The sequence below is a fragment of the Dreissena polymorpha genome, chromosome 3 (genome assembly GCF_020536995.1).
Source record: "Dreissena polymorpha isolate Duluth1 chromosome 3, UMN_Dpol_1.0, whole genome shotgun sequence".
Classification (NCBI taxonomy): Eukaryota; Metazoa; Mollusca; class Bivalvia; order Myida; family Dreissenidae; genus Dreissena; species Dreissena polymorpha.
In genome coordinates, this window is record NC_068357.1 from 29121415 (window position 1) to 29145008 (window position 23594).

General features: G+C 37.0%; 1 protein-coding gene across 6 annotated transcripts; it reads right to left on the bottom strand.

The window, feature by feature from the left end:
- Positions 1-3452: 3452 nt before the first annotated feature.
- On the bottom strand, positions 3453-23269 carry LOC127873448 (uncharacterized). 6 transcript variants are annotated; one of them, XM_052417314.1, is made up of 14 exons: positions 23123-23269; positions 21265-21385; positions 19596-19634; positions 19029-19318; positions 18482-18565; positions 17482-17537; positions 17001-17069; positions 16284-16452; positions 14846-14969; positions 13887-14006; positions 12973-13091; positions 6877-6987; positions 6168-6278; positions 3453-5735 (listed from the first exon to the last, which is right to left on the bottom strand). In XM_052417314.1, the coding sequence occupies exons 1-14, from the start codon at positions 23177-23179 to the stop codon at positions 4065-4067; spliced, it is 3141 nt and encodes a 1046-aa protein (XP_052273274.1). In that variant the 5' UTR covers positions 23180-23269; the 3' UTR covers positions 3453-4064. The 6 variants fall into 6 exon arrangements, with proteins under 6 accessions (XP_052273274.1, XP_052273275.1, XP_052273278.1 ...); XM_052417315.1 differs by lacking the exon at positions 23123-23269 and adding an exon at positions 21730-22945; XM_052417318.1 differs by lacking the exon at positions 21265-21385 and having other exon boundaries at positions 23123-23243.
- Between the last annotated feature and the right edge of the window lie 325 nt (positions 23270-23594).

Below are 23594 nucleotides of genomic sequence, written 5' to 3' on the forward strand. Positions count from 1 at the left end.
TGGTCCGTTTTTTAAGGCAAGAAGCTAATGACCAGCGTTACATAGCTGAATCCGAATATCGACTATCACAGCAACATATTATTAAACGTATCATGAATTTTGCCAATGGTTAACCCATGTATGCCCAGCGTCTGGAAAGAAAGGCCTTGGCAAACAGCGTAGACCCAGATGAGACGCCGCATGAAGCGGCGTCTATTCAGGGTCTGCGCTGTTGGCTAAAAGGATTTCTGTAAGAAATATTCTAAATATAGAAATAAATATAATAGACATCCCTAATTTTGGAAATAAATTGATCCAATTATGAAGGATGGGAGAGTTCACTAGGCATACATGGGTTAATTCTCTGTCTGTTAAATTAGCACGATGACGGCTTTCTACTTCCCGTTACTACTGAAACACTATTAATTCATGACGCAGTACACCAGAAAAGTTGCGACTTACTGATAATTGGAATAAAAAGGTTGGCAAACAGAGTTACGCACAATAAAACGTTGTACCAATATTTATTTTATTTATCTGTATATGTAAAGCCTTAAACTACAAAAACAGAGTATTCGCCAGTCAATACCAACTCGTCTATGTATTTTAATTAATGACCAGGCATTCACCCAAAGTTGAATATACTTATTTGCAACTTTCTTTCACAAACAGAATGTTCATATAGCGGATTTTTCTTCAATTCATGATGTACATGGGATTTCGCCTATATGTGTGACGATCATTTACTAATAATAAAATAACGTCACTTAGTTTAATTTTAAAATACATCGTTTATGCAATATAAACAACAAAAAAATAAACACGATCTCGAGTTCTGACCCATTTTCCGCCGCTTCACCGCCTTTTTCTTTCCCAAATGTAATTAAAACGGTAGCGATTTCGGACCGCAAATAGATGCTTTCAATGGACATTTTATAAAATATGCGAGAGGAAAATACCAGTGTTCGCATATCGTTCTGTCCCATAACATCGTCGAATTTTAACTAAAATGTTGCGATGTCAAAAAGTTAACATTCTTGTGGAAGTTTTCGAGTTTTTTTCCCTTAACTTAGCCATATTTTATATATCGTTTCGGACGAAAAACAAACTACCAACGGAGCTTTTATACACCTTACAACTAAAACAAATCAGTTTTTGCCAAATTGCAGTATTTTTATCAATGTTTACAAAGCAAACATCATCGATATGAAGTTTCCATTTCAACCCAAGGCGTAAAACATGTACTCGAGTACTCTCGTCATTTAAAGGTGCATTTAGATATATTATACAGGCACACGCTATCAAAGTTAATTTATTGAACAAAGTAATTTTCTTTAAAAGAACGTTACACACGTGATGCATAAGATGTTTTTGCTAGTTTATACTTAGCGAGTGTTATTTTATGAAGGTAAATATGTATTGCATGTGAAGAGGTTTATAGCAAATTCTAAAGTATTAAAATTGTTTGATGTATTTAATATGTTTAACCTTAACTAACATAACTCGCCATGAACCCTTATTAAACCATGCATTTATTATCAACATAATTATTGTGTACGCTCTATACATTTATATACATGTACTTGTTACCGCAATGGAACATGTTGTTCTTAAATTGAATGCAGTTTCTTTAATAAGGGTCGCTGCACTAGCGTACAACGCTCGCAAAGATTTAAAGGGCGATATACAGCGATCTTTATCTACCAGATTGCCCACTTGATACTTCTTCAGAAATAACAGTCCGATTCAAACATGCACAATCACTCCTGATTATTTATTGGTACTTACTTAGTTCGATTGAATTTCTTTGCGCTTTTTCAATAGTCTGTTACAGAAAATGCATAAAATACCAGGGTTATTAATGTTGATTCTGACATAAGTTTGGCGCTTTGTCTAGCTCGGAAGCTTTGATCTGTTCAAAATCTAAACATAAAAGGACACATGCATATTTGTTTTGCTGCTATCTTTCCTATCAGAAAACAAATGTCGTACGGGCGACTAGACGGTAGAATGAATGGGTATATCGGTATTATTTCTGATGGATGTACAATTATCAACTTGAAGTATCGCAATTAAAAATCAAAATTGTGTAAATGATCAAGCAAAATATTGGAATACTACATAATAAACCACGCCAACAATAATTGATGCATATTGGACAGGGCCGTACCCAGGATTTTTTTACTGGGGGGGGGGGGGGCCCAACCGGGGAGGGGTCCCCCCTCCCTATATATATACTTTTTTTAATTTGGCACTTTGCAAGGTGAATTTTAATGCTTATAAAAAACGTATTTTGTGATATGAATTAATGGAATATAACAAGTAAATCAGCACATTTCGGAAGTCTTAGGCTTTAAACATTGGTGTGAATTCACAACAATATTAAAAGCTTTAGATTTCCGAAACTTACAGGTTTAAACTGACGATTATCCACATCAACTCTCGTATTGCTTCCACCATTTTTTTTTCACAAATCAATAACGTCACAGGTTTTTTTAATCTGATTTTTTGGGAAAGACCTTGCCATTTTTGAGGAAAAAAATGCGCGAAATGCCTAATTTTTGGGGGAAATAATGAAAGTCTTAAATTATCAATTTAACATATTTTACTGTTTTCAAACAAATTCAAGGAAAGAGATAATTTAATTATACATTTTTTTTCTACACTGGATCAGGTTAACTTATATAATGAGATCGATTTGTTGTTTCAATTTTCATTTTTTTACCAATGAGCCACTAATAGGTTGATATTACTCAATTCTCGGTACTCAATTATTTTAAATACTGAATTCTGCCAAATTCTTATCTGTTGCTCGGCAAATTTATGAATCTGTTTTTCTTTTAAACAAACATGTTAACTATCTCATCGTAGTCTTTTTCAGTGATTTCCTTTCAAAAATTATAAATACTCAGTTTTAATACCTTTGTCAGTGTTTTTGTTCCGGTTCAAATTCAGGGCCCTATTCTCAATGCAAAAAGTATATATTGGGACTTAAAATCCCCAATAAAAGGTTTAAAAAAACAATTAAACTTTTAGAAGGGAAAAATACGTCTAGGGCCTTCTCAAAGAAGGAAAAAAACTTGAGTCGGCAATTATCAGACCATAGTCTACGACCTCCTGTAGCAGTTGCTTCCATTCGCTGCACTTATCAAAATACATGTTACATCAACCATCGATAGATGAAGCAATTATGATCACAATGGGGGACTGATCGGGGATGTGTGTACAAGGCGATAAGAAAACATTGCCTAGAGGCTTATCTCGATTGGCGAGCGTTAATCCCCTTGTTTATCAGGGACAATAAAACATAGCTGCTCTTTTGTTTTGAGGGAAAGTGTACTGTGGGCCCTTGCACGAGAGAAAAAATTGCAGTGGGCCGATTATTAAAAAAAATCATAGTTCGACAGCCAGCTGGGGGGGCCCGGGCCCCTGGGCCCATGGCCTGGGTACGGGCCTGTTGGAGCTATATCCTGTATCAGCGAAAAAGTTTATTGTGAAATAATGATACATCAAAATCATTCAACCAAAATAAGTAAAAACAAGACTATTGTCAAGCAATATAAGTCCCCTACCGGCTCCACCATTGTCAGAAATTCCACCATTTTCAGATTTTTTTTATATTTGTTGCCATAGCAACCATAATTTTTGACGTAGGATCAAAATGAAATGACGTGCATAATGTCCATATTGCCATATATCCATATTTCAAGTTTCATGAAAAAATATTAAGAACTTTAAAAGTTATCGCAGGATCCAGAAAACCACCATTTTCAGCAGTATTTCTAGTCTATTTGTTGCCATAGCAACCAGAATTATTGACGTAGAAACGACATGAAATGACGTGCATACTCTCCATATTGCCATCTATCCATGTTTCAAGTTTCATGACAAAATATGAAGAACTTTTAAAGTTATCGCAGGATCCAGAAAAGTGTGACAGACTGACAGACTGACTGACACACGGAGCGCAAACTTTAAGTCCCCTCCGGTAAAACCGGTAGGGGACTAAAAACAAGCAAATCAACTGTTAACTTCAATTCAATTCATACTATGATCAGCACTAAGCATTCTTAAACACATAAACATCATTGTAACCACTCGTCGACACCCATCAGTACATCGTCAAACCATTCATCAGAATCGTCAGGAATCTCCGGCACGGTATTCGTTACCGACCCAACTCCGGGAAACGCACCCTCGGACACACTATGCACGACACTGTCTTGTATGCTTGCATCCAGGTCGTCAACAATGTCAGACACCACTGCATACGTCGCCTGAAAGTCCTTGGAATTCATCATTCTCAAATAAGGATCGGCATTGTCAGAAAATGATCGTTTGTTAATCTTTTCTTGAATCACACACTGTGAACCGCATGCCCCATTGTCAAATTGTTTCTGTTTTGAGTCCTCATTCAGCGGTTTGGAATATGTCGGCATTCTCAATTTATCCTTGCATACTCTACTATTGTTTGATGTGCATGCATCCACCGCCTCCCTTCCGCTATAATGCGACACATTGAATGGATCCTCATATAAACAGTGCTCTGGGGAATTAAAATGCCCAATACAGTCTTCCGCTTCCAGTTGCTGGAAAGGAGAGACTACCTCCATTGCTTTAGTAAGTTTCATAACATTACAACTTGATATCACAGGAGTTATTTCTCTTGATGTGCTACATCCTGATCGAAAGTCTGGTCTCATCCCTTCACTTCGAGCCTCTTTTCCTTTGCCATTGGAGCCGTATTCAACATGGCCCCACTCGCCGAGGTCTTGAAAGGGCGACACCACCTGCATGTCATGCGTAATACGTGAAATGTCTGGAGTGTGGTCATGCTGGTATGACTTACGTTTCACCTTGCTAATAGTTGTTTGACCTACTTTATCACCATCACATGCTTCTGTGACTGGGAGCTGGTACGGTGACCAACTTGCAACGTCTTTCCTTACTGATGAAATATCTGGTACAGGTTCCCTTCTTTTTGTGTCGGTCTTTGAAATATCAGATTTAAAGCGCAAACTATTTACGGGCATTTCATCTTCAAAAAGATCCTCCGTTTCCAGTAACAGAAAAGGTGAGGTTACATTCTTTACAAATAGATCAGTTGTTTTTATAGACGCATTTACATCCGTATAAAGATTTTCCGAATATTGCCTGGCGTCGGCAAGCATATTTTCTTGCACCTTCATACTAGAAAGAGTGTCAAATTTGTTTACCTTTTGCTTTTTATATTCAGGTGAATTACCATAACTAATGAGCTGATTCAAATCAGGCGTTGTATTGACATACTGCTGCAATGCCGGAAGACAAGGGGATTCTTGATATTCTTGGGGAATGCCGACTTGCCCACTCAAACGTTTGCTTTCAACAGGATCCTGTTTCTGTGTGGTATTAAAGCTCATTAACATGCCAATTGGCTTTGTAATACATGTACCATTATCACATGACATATTAACATCCAGTGGAAATTCAAACTGTCCAGTGTTAGATATGGTCTTATGAAAATCGGAATGTACATAGCTTTCTTTCTCTGCTGTAGGCAATGCCACATTTTTTCCACCGCTGCAAGCAAGATCTCTCTGCTGGGGAACAACAGCCTCTTTGACTGAAGGCGGATCCTGATCTGCAAACCAGTCAGTAGGCCTACTATCCCCCAGGTGGCTCTGGGATGAATGACCCTCTCCTGATAAAGGACGGCCTCTTAAATTGCTGCTGGCTGCAGTGTTGTTCGAATCTCTCGGTACAGCACTAGATGGCTAAAATGATTTAGTTATAAAAAAATTAGATATTGTTTAAAATAGTTTCAATACAAGTTAATAATGAGTGCTTTTTTGCTTAAAAATCCATGTTACATTCGAAAATTCGATATATTTTTCACTTCACTATAATGACATGAAAGTATGTTGAAAATGATGGAACATTTGCAACTGAATGAGAATAAAAACTTTAATGAACAGCTATCAATGTTCGAATAGACTTAAACAATTTAAATAATATTTGAAATATTGACTGGCAATTAAAAAATGAGTTATGAATATAACATGAAAAGTAATTACATCACATACATGTGCATTCTCAGTTAATATTTTAATTAAACTCATGAAAAACACTTTAATTGGTTTAAATGTACATGTATTTATAAATAAATATGATGGAAGCCTATTATTGTGCTGCATAAACCAATCCACCTTCCAAGAGTCAGCCTGACTGTATCCCCCCCATACTGAAGAGTGACATCGCTGACTTATGTCTGTAAGTCTACATTGGAGTTGTTCTTTCAACCCCACACTGTCCTCCACCTGCAATGGGAAGCCAATGTCAATGTTATAAACAAGTATATTGGTATTTATGTACATTAATTTAGTCCATTTTCTAACAAAATACGGATAGAAACACTGATATCATCGATAGTTTTTAACACAGGTGCCTGTAATTAAACAACAAAAATAAATGAGAATCTCTTTTTAAACACATCCACAAATATTCATTCTATTTAAAATATAAATGGCTGTTTCTTAGAATCATACAGCTAACCACCGTTCAGGTACATACATGAGCGATTTAAATACAAAAACAGTTACTGTCTATTATTCCTTATTAAATTAGCCTCATACTAGGAAAACCGGTTAAGGTATGTGCTGAAAGTGTTGTCCCTGATTAGTCTGTGCAGACGTCACAAGCTTATCAGGGATGACACATTCACCAAAACTTGATATTTACTAAGAATTAAGAGACTTCCTTTAAAAAAAAATACAATGAAAGCGAAAAGTTTTAACACTGATTAGCCTGTGCAGACGTCACAAGCTAATCTGGGACCACTCTTTACACACATGCATTAAGCCTGTTTTTTCTAGTGAGAGTCTAATGTTGAGCCTGGCGAATCCCAAGATTCCCTACCTGCATGCTCCTGAACACTGTATCCCGGAAGCTGTTGTTACCACTGAGACACACAATGTCTGTGATGGCACTGCAGACAGATTGGATAGACTGCTCCACCACTTGCTGGGTCTGAGAGTGGACAAATGTAGTTTTAATAAAGACGCTTCCATGCAGAACTATCAAGATTACACTTTAAAACAATAATTATTAGAAGCTTAGATAAATGTTCAACAGCTCGTCTTAATAATCATTTCACAACACATGAAATAACAGTTTAATTTTTGAAGACTTTTACTTGTTCATCACCATACTGTAAAGTTAGTTTATTTCATTTATTTCTTGTTTTACTCTCAATATTCTGCTATTCTTAATTCAAGGAATATTTTTACCATAGATATGTATATTTGTTGTAAACAACTAATTAGTAAAAACTAAATATTTTCTTTAAAATCTCTTTAACGCAAGACGTATCTACAAAGCGGTTATTCATCTGTGTACAACAGGTGCAATTGCTCAAAGAACATGTGATTATACTGCACAATAGCTTGAGGGAAGTTTAACTTGTTCCTCTCAAATCCCAAATTTGTCAATTCAATAGAAAGTTTTACTACAAAATCAGTTATCCACATCATTTTAGTGTTTCAGCAGCTTCAAAACTTGTTCACAAATTGTATCATTTTATATCAGATTTTCCACGCAGGAAGTCAACGAGAGGAATTTTAGCATTTGAAAGTTCCGAAACCATAAGTGTATTATTAAAGTTAAAAAAATCCATAGCTGCTTTACCAAAAAAACAAACAATTTTAGACGATTATTCACAACTAAACATATACTAAATTAAAATTGTCATCAGTGGAGACTGGTAAAACCTGTTTTGTAGTTATCATGTGTTGCAATTACAATTTACTTATACTATGAATGTTCAAAATTTGCCTATTTTACCAGTGTAACTGTCGTCTGATGGAATAAAACAATGTATTTTTTACTGATAATTTGTTGAATGAATTTATTATTGCCCAAGTCCAAATCCACAATAAAAGAAGGAATAACTGTTAACAATGAAAACGTAATTTCCATTAGAGTTAACTCCCATTTAACAAAGTTGAAAAGTACATGTAACCAGGTGTAAGAAAACAAAGATTGAGCACATCAATATATATATATATATTAGAATATTCTAATTGAAGTGCATGCACATAACGAAATGCTGAAACTGCTAATGAAATTCACTAATACACAAATATGTTTTTCTTGAATCATCTTAAGAAACGTGTGTCAAATGGTCTGTTGATGCGTCTTGTGTGTAGTGTTGGGCCTTGTGTGCTTGTCACCTTCGCTTTCAGCCTATACCACTGGCTAGCCCTGAGCGAAAATGAAGCCGAGTGCGTAAGTCTTCACTGCCAGTACATAGCCTCTCTACAGACAAGTCCTATGTAGTGCCTCCTAGTGGCGAAACTTGTCAACTGAGCACCTCGGGGCCTCAGGCTGAACTACAGGGACTCGGAGGTGGTCTGCCCCCAGACATGCGGCATGCCAGGCCCAATGGTGTGTGGAAATGCCCATGAACAGACCCCCAGCCAAAGGGTAAAATGGCTCCTGTGTTCCCAGGGTTATAAGGTTCCCTGCCTACAGGGTTAAGTAGGAAACCACTGCCTTGTGGTTTTTCGTTGGATCGGCAAAGGCTAAGGGCGAGGTAACCCCAACAGAAAACCCAGGGAGTTGAAATCAGAGACGTTAGGCCAATGGCACTCCCTTAACAAACCATGACGTCATGTACATCGCTATGACTACACCATTCAACCAGTGTTAATCGATGAGGTGCTGAGTCTTTGGGATCCCTCCAAGGAGATTCAGTGCCGGGCTCTGAGCCTCGAAAGAGTCCACCCACAGCTACTGGGGGTCCCTCCTTCATTCCACAACAAGCCAAGAGAAGAGGAGGAAAGAAAGCTGGCTACAACAAGCCCAGGAGGAGAAAAGACCAACATTAACCTTTCAAGGTGATGCATTGGAACGCAGAAGGAGTCTTCAATAAAACGTCAGAATTAGAGCATATCCTTCATGAACACGACATTAATGTCTGCTGCATTCAGGAAACTCATCTGCAGCCAACTAAATCCTTCAAGGTCAGAGGATACCAGAGTTTCCGATGTGACAGAGAAGGCAGAAAGAAAGGAGGCATCCTGACATTAGTCCGGAACAACATCAATGCTGTTCAGATTAAATTGCATATGGATGACTCTGAATTCCAGGTTCTGAGTCTCAGGAAGAACGATTTCAATCTGAAGCTTGTGAATCTCTACTCTCCGAATGACAAGGCTCTTTCCCTAGACAGTATCCCAACAGAAGAATCTAACTTCATTGTTGTTGGCAACTTCAACAGTCATTCACAAAGCTGGGGATATGATCACATGGACCAATGGGGAGAGGAAGTAGAGGAATGGCAGGATGACAACAAGCTTAATCTTATCAACCAGCCTGAAGATTTGCCAACTTTCTACTCCAGGAGATTGCATACAACGTCGACCCCTGACCTAGCTTTCTGCACTGGAGATATCCATGGGCATATCAAGAGAGAAGTCTGTGATCAACTAGGAGGAAGCGACCATCACCCAGTTCTCCTCATCATGAACCAGTCTACCTCTTCATCCTCAAGCATCCCCAGATGGAATTACAAGAAGGCCGACTGGACCTTATACAAACATCTGAGTGATGGCTTCTGCAATGAGATCAGAGTGGATGGTAGAGATATTAACAAAGTTGTGAAAGACTTCAATGCATGCATACTGAACGCAGCACAGAAGGCGATACCACGCGGGGCCAGAAAAGACTACAAGCCATACTGGAGTGAGGAGTTGGAAGACCTCCAGACCAAGTTGACAGAAGCCAGGGTGGAAACAGAAAGCAACCCTACACAAGAAAGCAACCTCTCACTACAGCGAGCAAAGGCCGAATTTCTGCGGCACAAACTTGAAGCCCAGAGAAAGAGCTGGAGAAACAAAACAGCATCACTCAACCTTGTGCGAGATGGCCAGAAGCTGTGGAGGTTAACGAAACAACTGAATGACGATGAAGTTCAAGTGAGAGGCTCAATAACTCTGGAAGAGAATGGAGAGCTGCTGACTTGTAAACAAGCGGCAAATGTCTTTGCCAGTAACTACAAAGATGTCAGTGACATCCATGTCAGTAGAGAGAGACAGAGAGAAGTAAGAAAAGAACAAAGGGGCAGGAAAACAGATAATGTGACATCAGACTGCATGAACCAAAGCCTGACACTGCACGAACTACAGACAGCAGTCAGGCAGCTGAAATTAAAGAACCAGACAATGTGACCAATGAAATGATCACCCATCTAGGCAGTTCAGCAATGCACAAACTCCTAGACATCTTCAATCACAGCTGGACACAAGGCAAACTTCCTCAAGTCTGGAAAGAAGCCATCATGATCCCTATTCTCAAGAAAGGCAAGGATCCGAAGCAGGCTGGAAGCTACCGTCCAATAAGCCTCACTAGCTGTGTCGGGAAGACAATGGAGAGAATTGTAAACACACGTCTAAAGTGGTATCTGGAGACGAACAACTTACTTGCAAAACAACAAGCTGGATTCCGGCAATTCTGCTCCATCGAGGACCAGACTACCTACCTGGCCCAAGAAATTGAAGATGCTTTCGAGGAACAGAAGGTTGTCCTGACAGCATGGATAGACCTTCCAAGGGCCTTTGATAAAGTCTGGACTGACGGGCTCCAAGTCAAACTGATGAAGAATGGAGTTGGAGGAACCATGTTGAAGTGGATCAAGTCATATCTATTCAACAGAAGGGCAAGAGTCAGCTTAAACCAAAGAAGCAGTAATTAGTTCCTTCTACGGCATGGTGTCCCACAAGGAGGAGTCCTGTCCTCGACGCTCTTCCTACTCTTCTTCCTACTCTTCATCAACGACCTTGTGTCTGAATTGCCAAGGGGAGTGAAGGCGGAACTTTATGCTGACGATCTTGTGATATGGTGCAAAGAAGAGCATGCCACCACAGCCACATACAGAATGCAAGAAGCAATAGACACGCTTACTGCATGGGCTGAAGACTGGTGTGTTATGATCAACAAAGAGAAATAATCCACCACACTATTCACATTGTCATCAAAACAGAAAGCAGGGACGGTGAGGATGGGAGACACTCCTATGACTGAGGCAGACGAGACTACTTACCTGGGAGTCACCTTTGACAAGAGGCAAACCTGGAAGCCACACCTCGTGAAAGCAGAAAGAAAGGCCCGAAGAAAACTTGCAATGATGCAAAAGCTTGTGGGAACCACATGGGGGGCAAATGAGCACATACTCAAGACAGTCTACCAAGGCACAGTGAGACCCCAATTAGAGTATAGTTCCCCCACATGGTCTACCACAACCAAATCCAATCGCCAGGCTCTGGATAAAATCCAGAACCAAGCTCTGCGCATCATAACAGGAGCAACCAAGTCCACACCAATTGCCTTCATGGAAAAGATAACAGGAATACAACCACTTCAAGAAAGAAGAGATGTCAAAATCCTGCTTCAGACAGAGAAGTATAAATGTCTCACGGATCACCCCATGTCAGCCAGAGTTAAAGGGTATACCAAAAATCTGATCAAGCGCAGCAGCTTTGTACACGAAGCTAAGAAGCTCGACAAGGCCTATGCAACAGATCTGACCATCCCCACCACTCCCCATGGTAGAGAAAACATTGTAGATCCGTTACAAAATGACCTGTCAAATGTTGCCGTAAGATCCAGTGTTCCTCACCTACAGCCAGGTAAACAAGAGGATGAGCATGTCAGAAAGAGCCACACACTTGCCATGATCGATGACCAATACCCAAGGGAGGCATGGACTCGTGTCTACACAGACGGTTCTGCCACTAGAGCAATCACAAATGGAGGTTCTGGCATCGTCATTCTGTACCCATCTGGAAAACGAGAAATACATCATGCAGCAACCGGAACACACTGTAGCAATTACGAAGCAGAGACTGAAGCTCTCATGAAGGCAGTCTCAATAATTGAAGACTCGACTGAAGCTGTCAACTCTGTAGTCTTCCTTACAGATGCCGTGTCTGTATTAGAAGCCCTGACCAACAACAAGATTCCTCAGCTTGCAAATGCCTTACAAAGAATCAGCACCAACCTAAACGTTACCCTCCAGTGGATCCCAGCACACTGTGGAGTGGCCGGAAATGAAGATGCTGACCAACTGGCAAAACAAGGTGCTCAGCTAGAACAGCCACTTGTGCAAGTAAACTACAAGGAGAAAGTTACCATCATTAAATCACTTACCAGGCCAAGACAAGAGGCAGATGCATATCATCTCCTAAGCAGGGCAGAGCAAGTGATAATGGTCAGACTCCGATCAGGGCACAACAGACTCAATGCACACATGCATAAGAAATACAGACTGGCCCCGTCACCGACCTGTCCGTGTGGCACAGAAGACCAAACAGCAGAACACATCCTCCAAAGATGCAAACGTCACGACCAGGAGCAAGCTACTAAGTGGCCCCAGGACACATCCCTCCACCAGAAGCTCTATGGAGACGTGGATGACCTGAGACGGACCACATCATTTATCGAAGAAACTGGTGTGATCGTGTAGAGCGAACGCCAAGAAGAAGAAGAAGATCTTAAGAAACATATCTTTGGGAGATTGTTACAGTGAACAATTTGGGAAGTGTTACATTAGCAATTGAAGACTCAGCCACATATAATGTTGATATATTTCAGAATCAATATTGTACAACATGATTAAACAATTTGGCTTATGTGCATCAACTTTTATTTTAACTAATTTTTTAGCTGGATTTCATGAAAAGCATTAGGCTAATTGAAAGACTTTAACAAGTGATCTTATCGGGTAAAACCAGTACCTATGTCGCTAGACAACATTATAAGATAACTACCAGAGTGGGGATCAAATGCTTCACTTTAATATAGCTAGAAGGGCATCATATCAACTACATCACAGCAACTTCATACACTGTAACTCCACTAATATACCCGCTCCGTTATAATGCTAAATCCAATATAACGCGGGTAGGTCTTGGCTCCCATTTTTTCTCCAAACTTCCATTTCAGTCTAGAGCGTACCTTCAGTCTTGCCTTCACAGGCTTCATTGCTTTGTCAACTGCAGATGAGAGAGTCTGTAGAACAGCCGGTCTCTGTTCACACAGAAAGGTTGGCAAATATCGTGTCATCCAACATAGGCCTGGATGGGAGAACATGATGCATGGAATAATACTTTTATCATATTGCTACATTGATATGTGTCTGATATATAATTTTTATAAAATGTACACAGGAAGTTTATATATCAGTCTATTTTTGGAGGGAGCTCATATTACTCAGAATCAATTAAAAATTCATCAATTTGGTAAAATATAATCTGACTCAACAAAACAAACAAATATGTACCAAGTAAACTTTGGGATGTAGAGGCATCATCAACAGAAAAATGGGATACTGCCTAAACCTCACCTGATAAATTAACAAAGATAGGGAAGTTAGCTTTTATTCTCTATATAATAAATGCACATGCAGTTTTTATGCTAGAATGTTTCTTTTGGGTTGTTCTTTTTAGTTTTAACCTTTTTATTTTAGCTCGATTGCATTTAAACCTCAGGCTTATTGTAACGCTCTCGAGTCCGTTTCCTGGGACTAGACCAGTACTTGGTGTCTTTGGGGAGATCTACAGAACGCTCCCACAGTGGGGATCGAATCCATGACCTCCAGATCGCTAGGCGGACACCATATCCATTACACCACGGTGACCTTAGTTTTCTTTTTTATATAAGTATATGAAATTAAATACACCAAATATGTGGAATTAATAAAAATCCTGCTGCTTCATTCCAAAACAAATGAAAAACTAACAGCACCTCTTTTTAACAGGAGGTATACTATTGTTATGATAATTAATTCTCAAATTATGGTGTTTTTTCTTTACTCAGCTTTTTACAATTTAAGTACACTAATTTTAGTTAGTTCTTTCAATGTTTCTAACCCAAATCTTTGATGACATCACGTGTTACTGGCTGCACCACCAGACACAAGTGGATCCAGAAAGCCTCGGGGTGCTTGCTGCCACATGTCACCTCATTCATGCAATCATGGGGAAGAAGAACTGTGGAAAATGCATCAACAGTCTTGTAGTTACCGTTATTATGTGGGGCCCGTTTTAAACAACAATATTGTATCCATAAAGGAATAATCATTGTACAGAATTGGCTCAATACATTTGAAATAATACGTTTAGTTTGAACAATAGATATTTTGCATACACAATTTATTGTATATATTCTTATCTTATGAACTTTAGATACATGCAAGCCTTTTTTAATGGCGATATTTTGTGTAACATGTGCAACCTTTTGTATTCACCAATTTGTATTCACATAATTTTAACTTTTTCATATAATTAGTAAATGTTAAAGACATGCAATGTCAACTCTCAGCAATAGAAATGTTGAAAATCAACTGATAAATATATAGTTTTATTACATACCTAGTGATAATTTCAATTATACTGGTGTCTGTTTAGTATCATATAAAGAAGACCAAATAAGAATTCCTTACAGAGTTGCCAGTGTGAAATCAGTTTCCATAGTAAACGACTGAAAACAACCAGACTTTTTAATGATATATATTAATATATACATTATAATAGAATGTAAATATTCGCATAGTTCATCATCATGGTATGTTTACATTTGGAATGTATACATCATTTGTTGAGTTGGTTATTAATTGATAAAAAAAAAATCAACGTAAGAAGGTACATACTAATTGGAATATTTCATGGTTTTGTTGTTCTGTAGGTTAGTATATCACTTGTTTATAATTGTGTGACTCAAGAAGTACATCCTAACACACACAAAAAGATTTGAGCCTGATACGTTTTTATCGCATAATGAAATGTGAAGAACTAACAGTACATGAACTCTCATCCATCAATAACTGCACCTTTTGTCCATGGATCTGGAGTGTTCACACTGATCTTCATGCCATACTTTGCCCAGTCCAACTCTGTCAGTACGCTCTCGCCCTCATACTGAAGTGGTGTGAAGTTCTGTCCATACATGGTTAACTAGAATGTACATAATTATCCAGCGGTTATTTATCTGTCAGTCTTACTCAGTATTTTCACTTAAACGAAAACTTCGAAAACGTATCATGTAAACAATGTAGCAAAATAATTGGAAATAATGTACAGTAGATTATACTTACAAAAACAAATGCATTTCTCAATGCGTACCATTTAAATTAAAATGCAAAATTTCATATTATAAGGAAAAATACAAATAAGTTTGAGGAGTGCAGGAGATTTTCTCCAGATCATGTGCATCAACTAGCAAGAGGGCCTGAAAGGCCCAAAGTCACTCACCTGAGATACAAAGGAACTGACATGTTCTGTGCAGCCCAAGATGTCATCATAACGCATTTTCTGACAAAGTTTCATGAAAAGTTAACTATAAATGTAACTTTTTGAGTGCTCAACAAGGTTTTACTATAGCCTTTTAAAAATAACTTCCAAGCCCACTGGCGTTTTTCAACAGACTGGAACCATTTTCAAACGCATCAAATGCTCTTACCAAGTTTCAAGCAGATTAGACAATAAATGTGACTTTTAAAGTGTTAACAAGTTTTTACTATAGCCATTTACGGAAAAATGCCCCCCTCCCCAATGGCATCAATGTTTTTCAAGCAACCGGAACTATTATTTAAGTCATCTAAGTGTCGTTGGGACAAATCATCTGACCAAGTTTCATGAAGATCGGACAATAAATGTGGCCTCTGGAGTGTTAACAAAGTTTTAATATAGCCATATGATGCAATATAATGAAAAATGCCTCGACCACTGGCGGCCATGTTTTTCAAGCAACTGGAACCATTTTCAAACTCATACAAGATATTATTGGGACAAATCTTCTGACCAATAAATGGTCAATAAATGTGGCCTCTTGAGTGTAAACAAGGTTTTACAATAGCCATATAAGGAAAAATGGCCATGTTTTTCAAACAATCGAAACCCTTTTGAACTCATTCATGATGATCAGATGATAAATGTGGCCTTTAGAGTGTTATCAAGGTTTTACTATAATCATGTAAGGAAAAATGCCCTGCCCCCTGGCTGCTATGTTTTTTAACCAACCGGAACCATTTTTGAACTTGTCCAAGATATTATTGGCACAAATCTTTTCACCAAATTATATGAAGATCGGACAATAAATGTGGCCTCTAGAGTGTTAACAAGGCAAAAGTTGACGCTGCACAACTCACGACGGAAAAAAGTGATCACAAAAGCTCTCCATGAGCATATTGTGCTCAGGTGAGTTAATAAAAAAAACAACAGATTGATACTCATAACAATTTTAAACAGTAAATGATGTAACCACATTACTGTAACACATGAAGTCCCATAATGACTTGCGTCTACAGGCACATAGGCCGCTACAGCTACAATTTGGAGCACCACCGTGTTGGAAGTGTTGTCCCTGGTCAATGCCTGCACGGTAAGCAGGCTGGGCTCAGTGGCAACTGGCTTGATATCCGTTGTGCTACCACTATCCCTGTATGCACAGTAAGATAATTGAGCCTCATTCTGTGCAAACTGCATTGTATGCATGTGCGTAAAGTATCTTCCCAGATAAGCCTGTGCAGTCCACACAGGCTGGTCAGAGATCACACTTTCCTCTGTAATGGTATTTTTCTTTAAAAGGAAGGCTCTTCTTAGCGAAATTCCAGTTAAGGCAGAAACTGTCGTTCCCGATAAATCTTGTACAACCCTTTACACACATGCATTTAACCCTGTTTTTACCCAGATGGTGATTCAGCTAGTTGTTTCGGTAAAGAGTGTCTCAATGGCATGATAAGTTATTTATGCTTATATGTATATAGCATTAAATTAAGTACGCCAGAAGAACAAGAGCAAATCAACAAGCTCTCACGCAATTTAAAATGAGGTCAACATGAGAACTTCTCTGTTTGAAACCAAACACACATACAATTATTTTTATCAATTCATTTCAATCTGCAATTATCTGAATTACAAAGACACTTGTGCAGTTCAATATGTCAGTTATGCTGTAAAACAAGATTGCAAAAACAGTTTACTTACTGCAAGAAATAATGAATGTCTGTCACCATATCAGATTGAATGCCCGGAAACCACTTCCAACTAGCAACACTGAAATTATTTCCACATACACATGGTTTAGCAAGTCATTTGCCCTTATTTTTTTGCTTTTAAATGAATGACAACAATTCAAGTTAGGCAAGGGACAACCAAGTTATAATAGCATAAATGAGCAAATTGGAATTTGAAATCAGATTACCTTGAAGTAACTATGGTACATGTTCTTTCATATGTCAACACATAATAATGTATATACTAGTATGACACAGAAGTACGAGTTCCATAAATGTCAACGCTTTAGGTCTTCAGAATTTCTACTATTGTGTCATAAAATCTTAAACAATTGAAATTCACAAAATATTATATAATTCAATCTACAATGTATTAATTAATTTAATTTGGTAATACATGAAGTATGTTTAATTTATTGCAATTTTACAGCTTCATGCAATTTTTCTTATACCTGAATTCTGTCTCCGAGATTACGCCACCAATCTTTGTGTAAAATAAGAGCTGGCTCTGAAAACAGAACAAACTGAAAATCAATCAAGAATTTATACTGTGAGTCAAGAAAGTCTCATTTAATATCAAATTTCAAAAACAATAAAACAAATTACAATGAAATTTTTGAAGATGTATAATAACTACGCATCAAAAGCATCAACAATTATCAGTACCAATAGGTTATGTAATGTCCATGAAATTTCTGGGTTCTAAAGTTCATGAACATATTTACATCACAAAAGGCTGTATATTTTGAACTTTAAAATTCATTTGTAACTAAAATTTGCATAACATATTTTATAAGAATGGGCCCAGGACATAGAAGTGAGTATACATGCAAACGACTAATTCAAAACAACATTGTTTTACCATTCAATCAAAGCAAGGACTGTTAACAAATAGAACCCAGATCATTGTTTAAACATGAATTTAACAAGAATTGCATACAGCTGTACAATATATTTACTTCTTTGGCAAAAAGCGCCTTTGGAACAACTTTAAGAAATTTCTTATGCATATTCGGATCATTAAAGGCTATTTTGTGTATACAAACAGGTTTCATTAAAATACTTTAAAGAAGTAATAATTTTGGATTGATGATAATTTTAACCTTGTATAGGCAGTTAGCCAAAATTTGTAAAAGATAATAATCTGTGAAAATTTAGGGCTTAATGCAATAAGGGTCATTCCCAGATTAGCCAATGAAGTTTGCACAAGCTAATCCTGGATGAAACTTTCTGCCTACACTAGATTTTTGTTTAGAAAAGACCCCCCCCCCCCCCTCTACACACAAAAATCCATAAAACCAAAACATGTTGTCCCTGATTAGCCTGTGCAGACATTAATTCCAGTATTCCAAGAACACGGCCCATAAGATCTACAATGCATACTTAAGTTTAACTTATTTAAGAAGTTTCTCAGAAGCTACATGTATGTGAGTTATGGACCTGGTGACCTACATGTGGTTTGAAAACTCTTAGAAGTGACATGAAGTTGTGGATCTTCCTGGATTCCTGTATCATCCACACAGAGCTCGCCAGGACCTTGGAAAGGCAACATGCATCATGGAAACTTAAGTTCACGGTTATGCGATATGTATATTCCTGTATATTAGGTATTGATGAGAATTATATAATTTATGATGGTTTTAATCATCCTAATCATGTTCCTAATACAGATAAACGAGAACATGAATGTAACTATAAATCAGGTAATTAATGGCAACAACACAAGTAAGCAATTCAAGTCATATGAGAGAGCATGATGTTTCCTTGATTCCCTAGCTACTCAGATGTTTATGTATACTTAAACCATCTTCAGGATGATCACCCAGGCTAAGAAGAGACATGGAGCTTATAGAATTTAGGGGAAAGACATGCAATAAATTGGTACATGTACCTGCAACAAACAAACTGGAAAAGGGATTTCGTATCGAAAAAATTATGACCTTAAGAGCAAACCCGAAGAGAAATTACAGATGGAAAAATAATGATTTAAACAGCATACCCTGAGGTAAATGACAGACCCTTTCAGCTTCTTTGTTTTATATGTATGTCTCTCAACCACAAGTTTTCCCTCACAAAGTTTCAGATTCAGCTGCAAAGAATGATACTTAGTCATTTCAGTAGCCCCATCAGAACTGATACTATCTGAACATTTATGCCTTTCTTCTTCATGCGTTCCGTTGCTTTTCTCTGGATGATCTTTAAAATGGTGTTGCAAGCACAGATGGCTTTCATTTTCAAACTTGTCCAATTTGGATAGCAAAACAAGGAGATCAGATGTGTCCAATAATTCTGTAAAGCACGTGCATTTATAACAAATGTTGCCCCTGTGAGATAAAACAATAATATTTCACATGTTTATTATTCTAATCAAAGCAGCAGAAACAAAAATTATCCCTCATATTAAAAATTAATCCCTCATATTAATAACCTGTGATCAGAAATTGTATGACAGTTTAACTTTTTAAAATGCAAAGAATCAACATTTTATCATTTTTATCAATTTATTACCTCCAAAATAACATACATGTAATTGACTGGTATAATAATTATATAAAATTTAACTTACCTTCAAAAGTATCCTTTGTAATTTTTGCTGAAGATGTCACTGCAATCAAAATGCTCAATTTAAAATATCACTTAGTATGAATAGCATTTAATACAAGAGATTGCCAAGCAATATGGTCCCCTACCGGTGAAACTCCACCATTGTCAGATTTTTTTTTATTTGTTGCCATAGCAACCAGAATTCTTGACGTAGGAACAAAATGAAATGATGTGCATAATCTCCATATAGCCATCTATCCATGTTTCAAATTTCATGAAAAAATATGAAGAACTTTTAAAGTTATCGCAGGATCCAGAAAAGTGTGACGGACAGAATGACTGACTGACACACAGAGCGCAAACCATAAGTCCCCTCCGGTTTCAACGGTAGGGGACAAAAATAGGGTTTTTCTGCTTATATATAACAAGAAACCGTCGGAGACGGGTGATGCTCTCCAAAGTTTTTTTTGTCACAATGTTGCACTATATATTCAGATAAAAGGAAACGTCTTGAGGGCACAGTAGTTGGGGGGACAAGAATTCTTTTATAGAAAATTTCAGAGGGCCATAACTCTGTGAAAAATCATCCGACCAGAATCTGCTGATAATATGCACATCTCCTCTTGGTAGTGAAGCTTCCCATAAAGTTTCATTGAATTCCGGTCATTAGTTGCTGAGAAATAGCCCGGACAAGAATTGCACTATATGTACAGTTAATGGAAAATTTCAAAAATTTCAAAGGGCCATAACTCTGTGAAAAATCATCCGACCAGAACCTGCTGATAATTTGCACATCTTCTCTTGGTAGTGAAGCTTTCCATTAAGTTTCATTGAATTCCGGTCATAAGTTGCTGAGAAATAGCCCGGACAAAAATTGAGCACGGACGGACACACTGACGGACAGACGAAGCGAGGACTATATGCTTCCCCCAAAATAAATTTTGGGGGAGCATAAAAAAGGCCATAAAACGGACCCAATACCAAACCAAAATTGTAAAATATGCCAATTTCCAAAAAACCAACAATACAATGTAACTTTGTCTTTTTAGAAAGAAGTGTCAAATGATTATTATATTTAAATTCAATTTTATTTCATAAACATTTAAAAAGGTATATAACTATACATTTTTGTAATTTATACGATTTTGTCCTGATGTGTAAATATTTTTTGATAAAAAATCCCAATTCGGTCCATTTCGTCTAAAAAAAATTCCCAAATTAGCCATTTTATCGATTAAAAAAATCCCAATTTGACCAGACTCTCTTTACCAAAATGGCTAGAAATACCCCTGTATACTATCATTAACCCATTGAATGAATGTTTGCATCTATATGGCCATTTTTAAATACCCACAACAAATATCATGGTTATAATAGATAATTATTTCAATAAACAGTTCTTATTCACAATATTTATAATCTGTACAAGGCAATTAATACAAGTAGTGCTGTGATGAAATTATCCTTTACAATATTAATCACCCTGTAAAATTATCCATGAAATTTCAAAACATCCAAGCCTGAGCGCCACCTTGGAAGTTGCATTGGCTCATTTATTATTGCATCTCAAAAAAGAGATGGCGCCTGTGATTAACAGCCGTGAATATGACTACTTTGGGACTAGCAGACACCTTTTTAATTCTTAAGTTGTTTATAAAAATATGTTTTTACATGCCTCTGAATCAAAATACCTTTGATGTAGAATAAACCTTTATTTGAAGCATGGTTTTGGTCTATCAAAGTTTTGGCAGTCTTGATGCTCACACTTATGTGGCAGTCTCTGGTCCCGTGATGGGCGACAATGTGAAGAAGCTTTGAAGAAAAGTGCCATTAAAGAATATTGCCTGATTAATAGAATTAAGAGACATTAGTAATCATTAAAATATTTTTATGTTTAGTACACATTTTTTATTGATTTATAGCTTGACATTAAAAGGGGGCTTTTCACGTTTTGGCAAATTTACCAAATGAAATAAAATTGTTTCAGATTCGCCAATTTTTGTTGTAGTTATGATATTTGTGAAGAAACAGTAATACTGAACATTTACCTTACTCTATAATGTCCATTATATGCATCTTTTGACGATTTAAAAACCTGAAAATTATCACGTGTTTCAATGTGAAACGAGGATTGCTTTATATAAAGTATAAAATACCTCACTCATTGTACGAGCACGAATGGCGGAGTGGTCTAAGCGATAGACTTTTACTCAAGGGGTCAGTGGTTAGAGCCCAGTTGAGTGTTACTTTTTTTCTTTCTTTAATTTTATTCTTGTTGTTTTTTTACTGCAGTTTTTAGACCCAATGTTTACATTTATCAATATAAAGCATTTCATGACAAACTTCAATATATGCTTAAATCTGTGAAAAGGCCCCTTTAATATGCAACATCTCTGGTAGTCACTTTGATACATTATTAGCTTCAGCAAACAGGTCTAGCATGCTAAAGAGCCAGTTTGCATAAGTAATTTTATCAAGAGATATATTCATTCAGGGGTGTAGCTGCTATTAGGCACAGCAGGCCTGGGCCTAGAATTTATTTTTGAAACATGAAAAATAAATAAAAATGCTTCAACTTAGAAAAACGCATTAAAATGTTGACCCTGAGGGGGTTAGATGTTAAAAATCTGCATTTCATATTGACATAATCCTCAGACAATGGATTCTGGTCGTGTTCAAATGACATATCTTCCATTTATCAACTCTACTTCTTTCTATGTGCATAGACTCTAGCTCGCTTCTTTTCACATGACTTGCTGTTACAAGTTTACATAGATCTACATTTCGATCTACTTGTCTCCCTTTCAAAACTACAGTAAGGTGTAATAGATTATCGTTGGATTTTTAAGAAACATTCCAAATGATGTTTATGACCGCGGAAAATTAAAATGGAGCACTTGGCCCCGTATCCCGATCTATTGACTGAATCCGGGTCAGTTCGGTCCCTTGATGCCGAACAAAAACGTGCCGTTATAGACATGCAGACAGTATTATTGGAAAGAATTCCCATGGTTTGACTTGTGAATAAGTGGAGTGTTACACTTTTAAAAGTTTCTCTGTTCCATATTGTTTTAAAATTTAGTTTTCTAGTATAAAGATAATACAGTAAAATTTAGTTCTCCGACATTGAGATAAAACAATAAAATATCAAAGAAAAACAGGCAAAAGTCCTATATTTTCTGATCTTTTTATTTGTCTAGATATGATTTAAATCTCACCACAGGCGTTATACATTTAAAAAAAATTATGGGGAGGACCCCCGAACCCCATGTTTTTAAGTATCAAAGCCGGGCCTACAGCTAAAAAAATGCTAGCTACGCCCCTGTCATTGAACTTCATTTGAGTTTATTTGTATCAACACAAACAGGATGCTATAAAGTGAACTTTAAGATTATAAGAAATACTCTTTTTCTAATTATTATCTAGATGAATCATTAAACATGAGTTAAAATGCTAGTTCGACGCCTTGACTGCGCATTATCGTAATGTTACTAATGATAGACACTTTGTTGTGAAAGATAAAGTAAATACATATAAATAAAACATTACGTCTTTTACAGCTTCAAACAATTTTAAATTGCTAGTTTGATCATCTGCATGTATCATTTCTTTTCATTCCATTGAAAGGTAAAAAGCATATGGAATTTTAAATTCGCCCACAACAAAATCTTCGTAGATGTCAAAACTCGCCTGTGTTTCAAAGACGCTTGTTGTCAAATTATCGGAAAGAAAATAAATGAAAAGTTAAAAAAAAACAATGAAAAGTTAAAAAAAAAACATGTGGACTTTTGAATGAGATAGTTTAATTCATGCTTGTATTGTTGTGTGTGTGTGTGTCATTAAATGCTTTATATTGATAAATGTAAACATTGGATCTAAAAAGCTCCAGTAAAAAGTAAAGAATATAATAAAACAAGAAATATCTTTAAAAAGATATACGGCGTTGATTGGTGGTTGGAGTTGGTGAAAGGTAAAGAGTTCAATGAATGAGCCCAAAGATAGCGAATGTCTTCTTCTATGC

Bases quoted from the DNA above. Each gene is read 5' to 3' on its own strand.
- LOC127873448 (XM_052417314.1), bottom strand. From the start codon at position 23,179: ATGATACATGCAGATGATCAAACTAGCAATTTAAAATTGTTTGAAGCT. The intron at 19,319-19,595 runs GTAAGTTAAATT...CGTGCTTTACAG, and splicing joins TACAAAGGATACTTTTGAAG to AATTATTGGACACATCTGAT. The intron at 17,538-18,481 runs GTAGGTCACCAG...TTCTGTTTTCAG, and splicing joins TAAGAGTTTTCAAACCACAT to AGCCAGCTCTTATTTTACAC.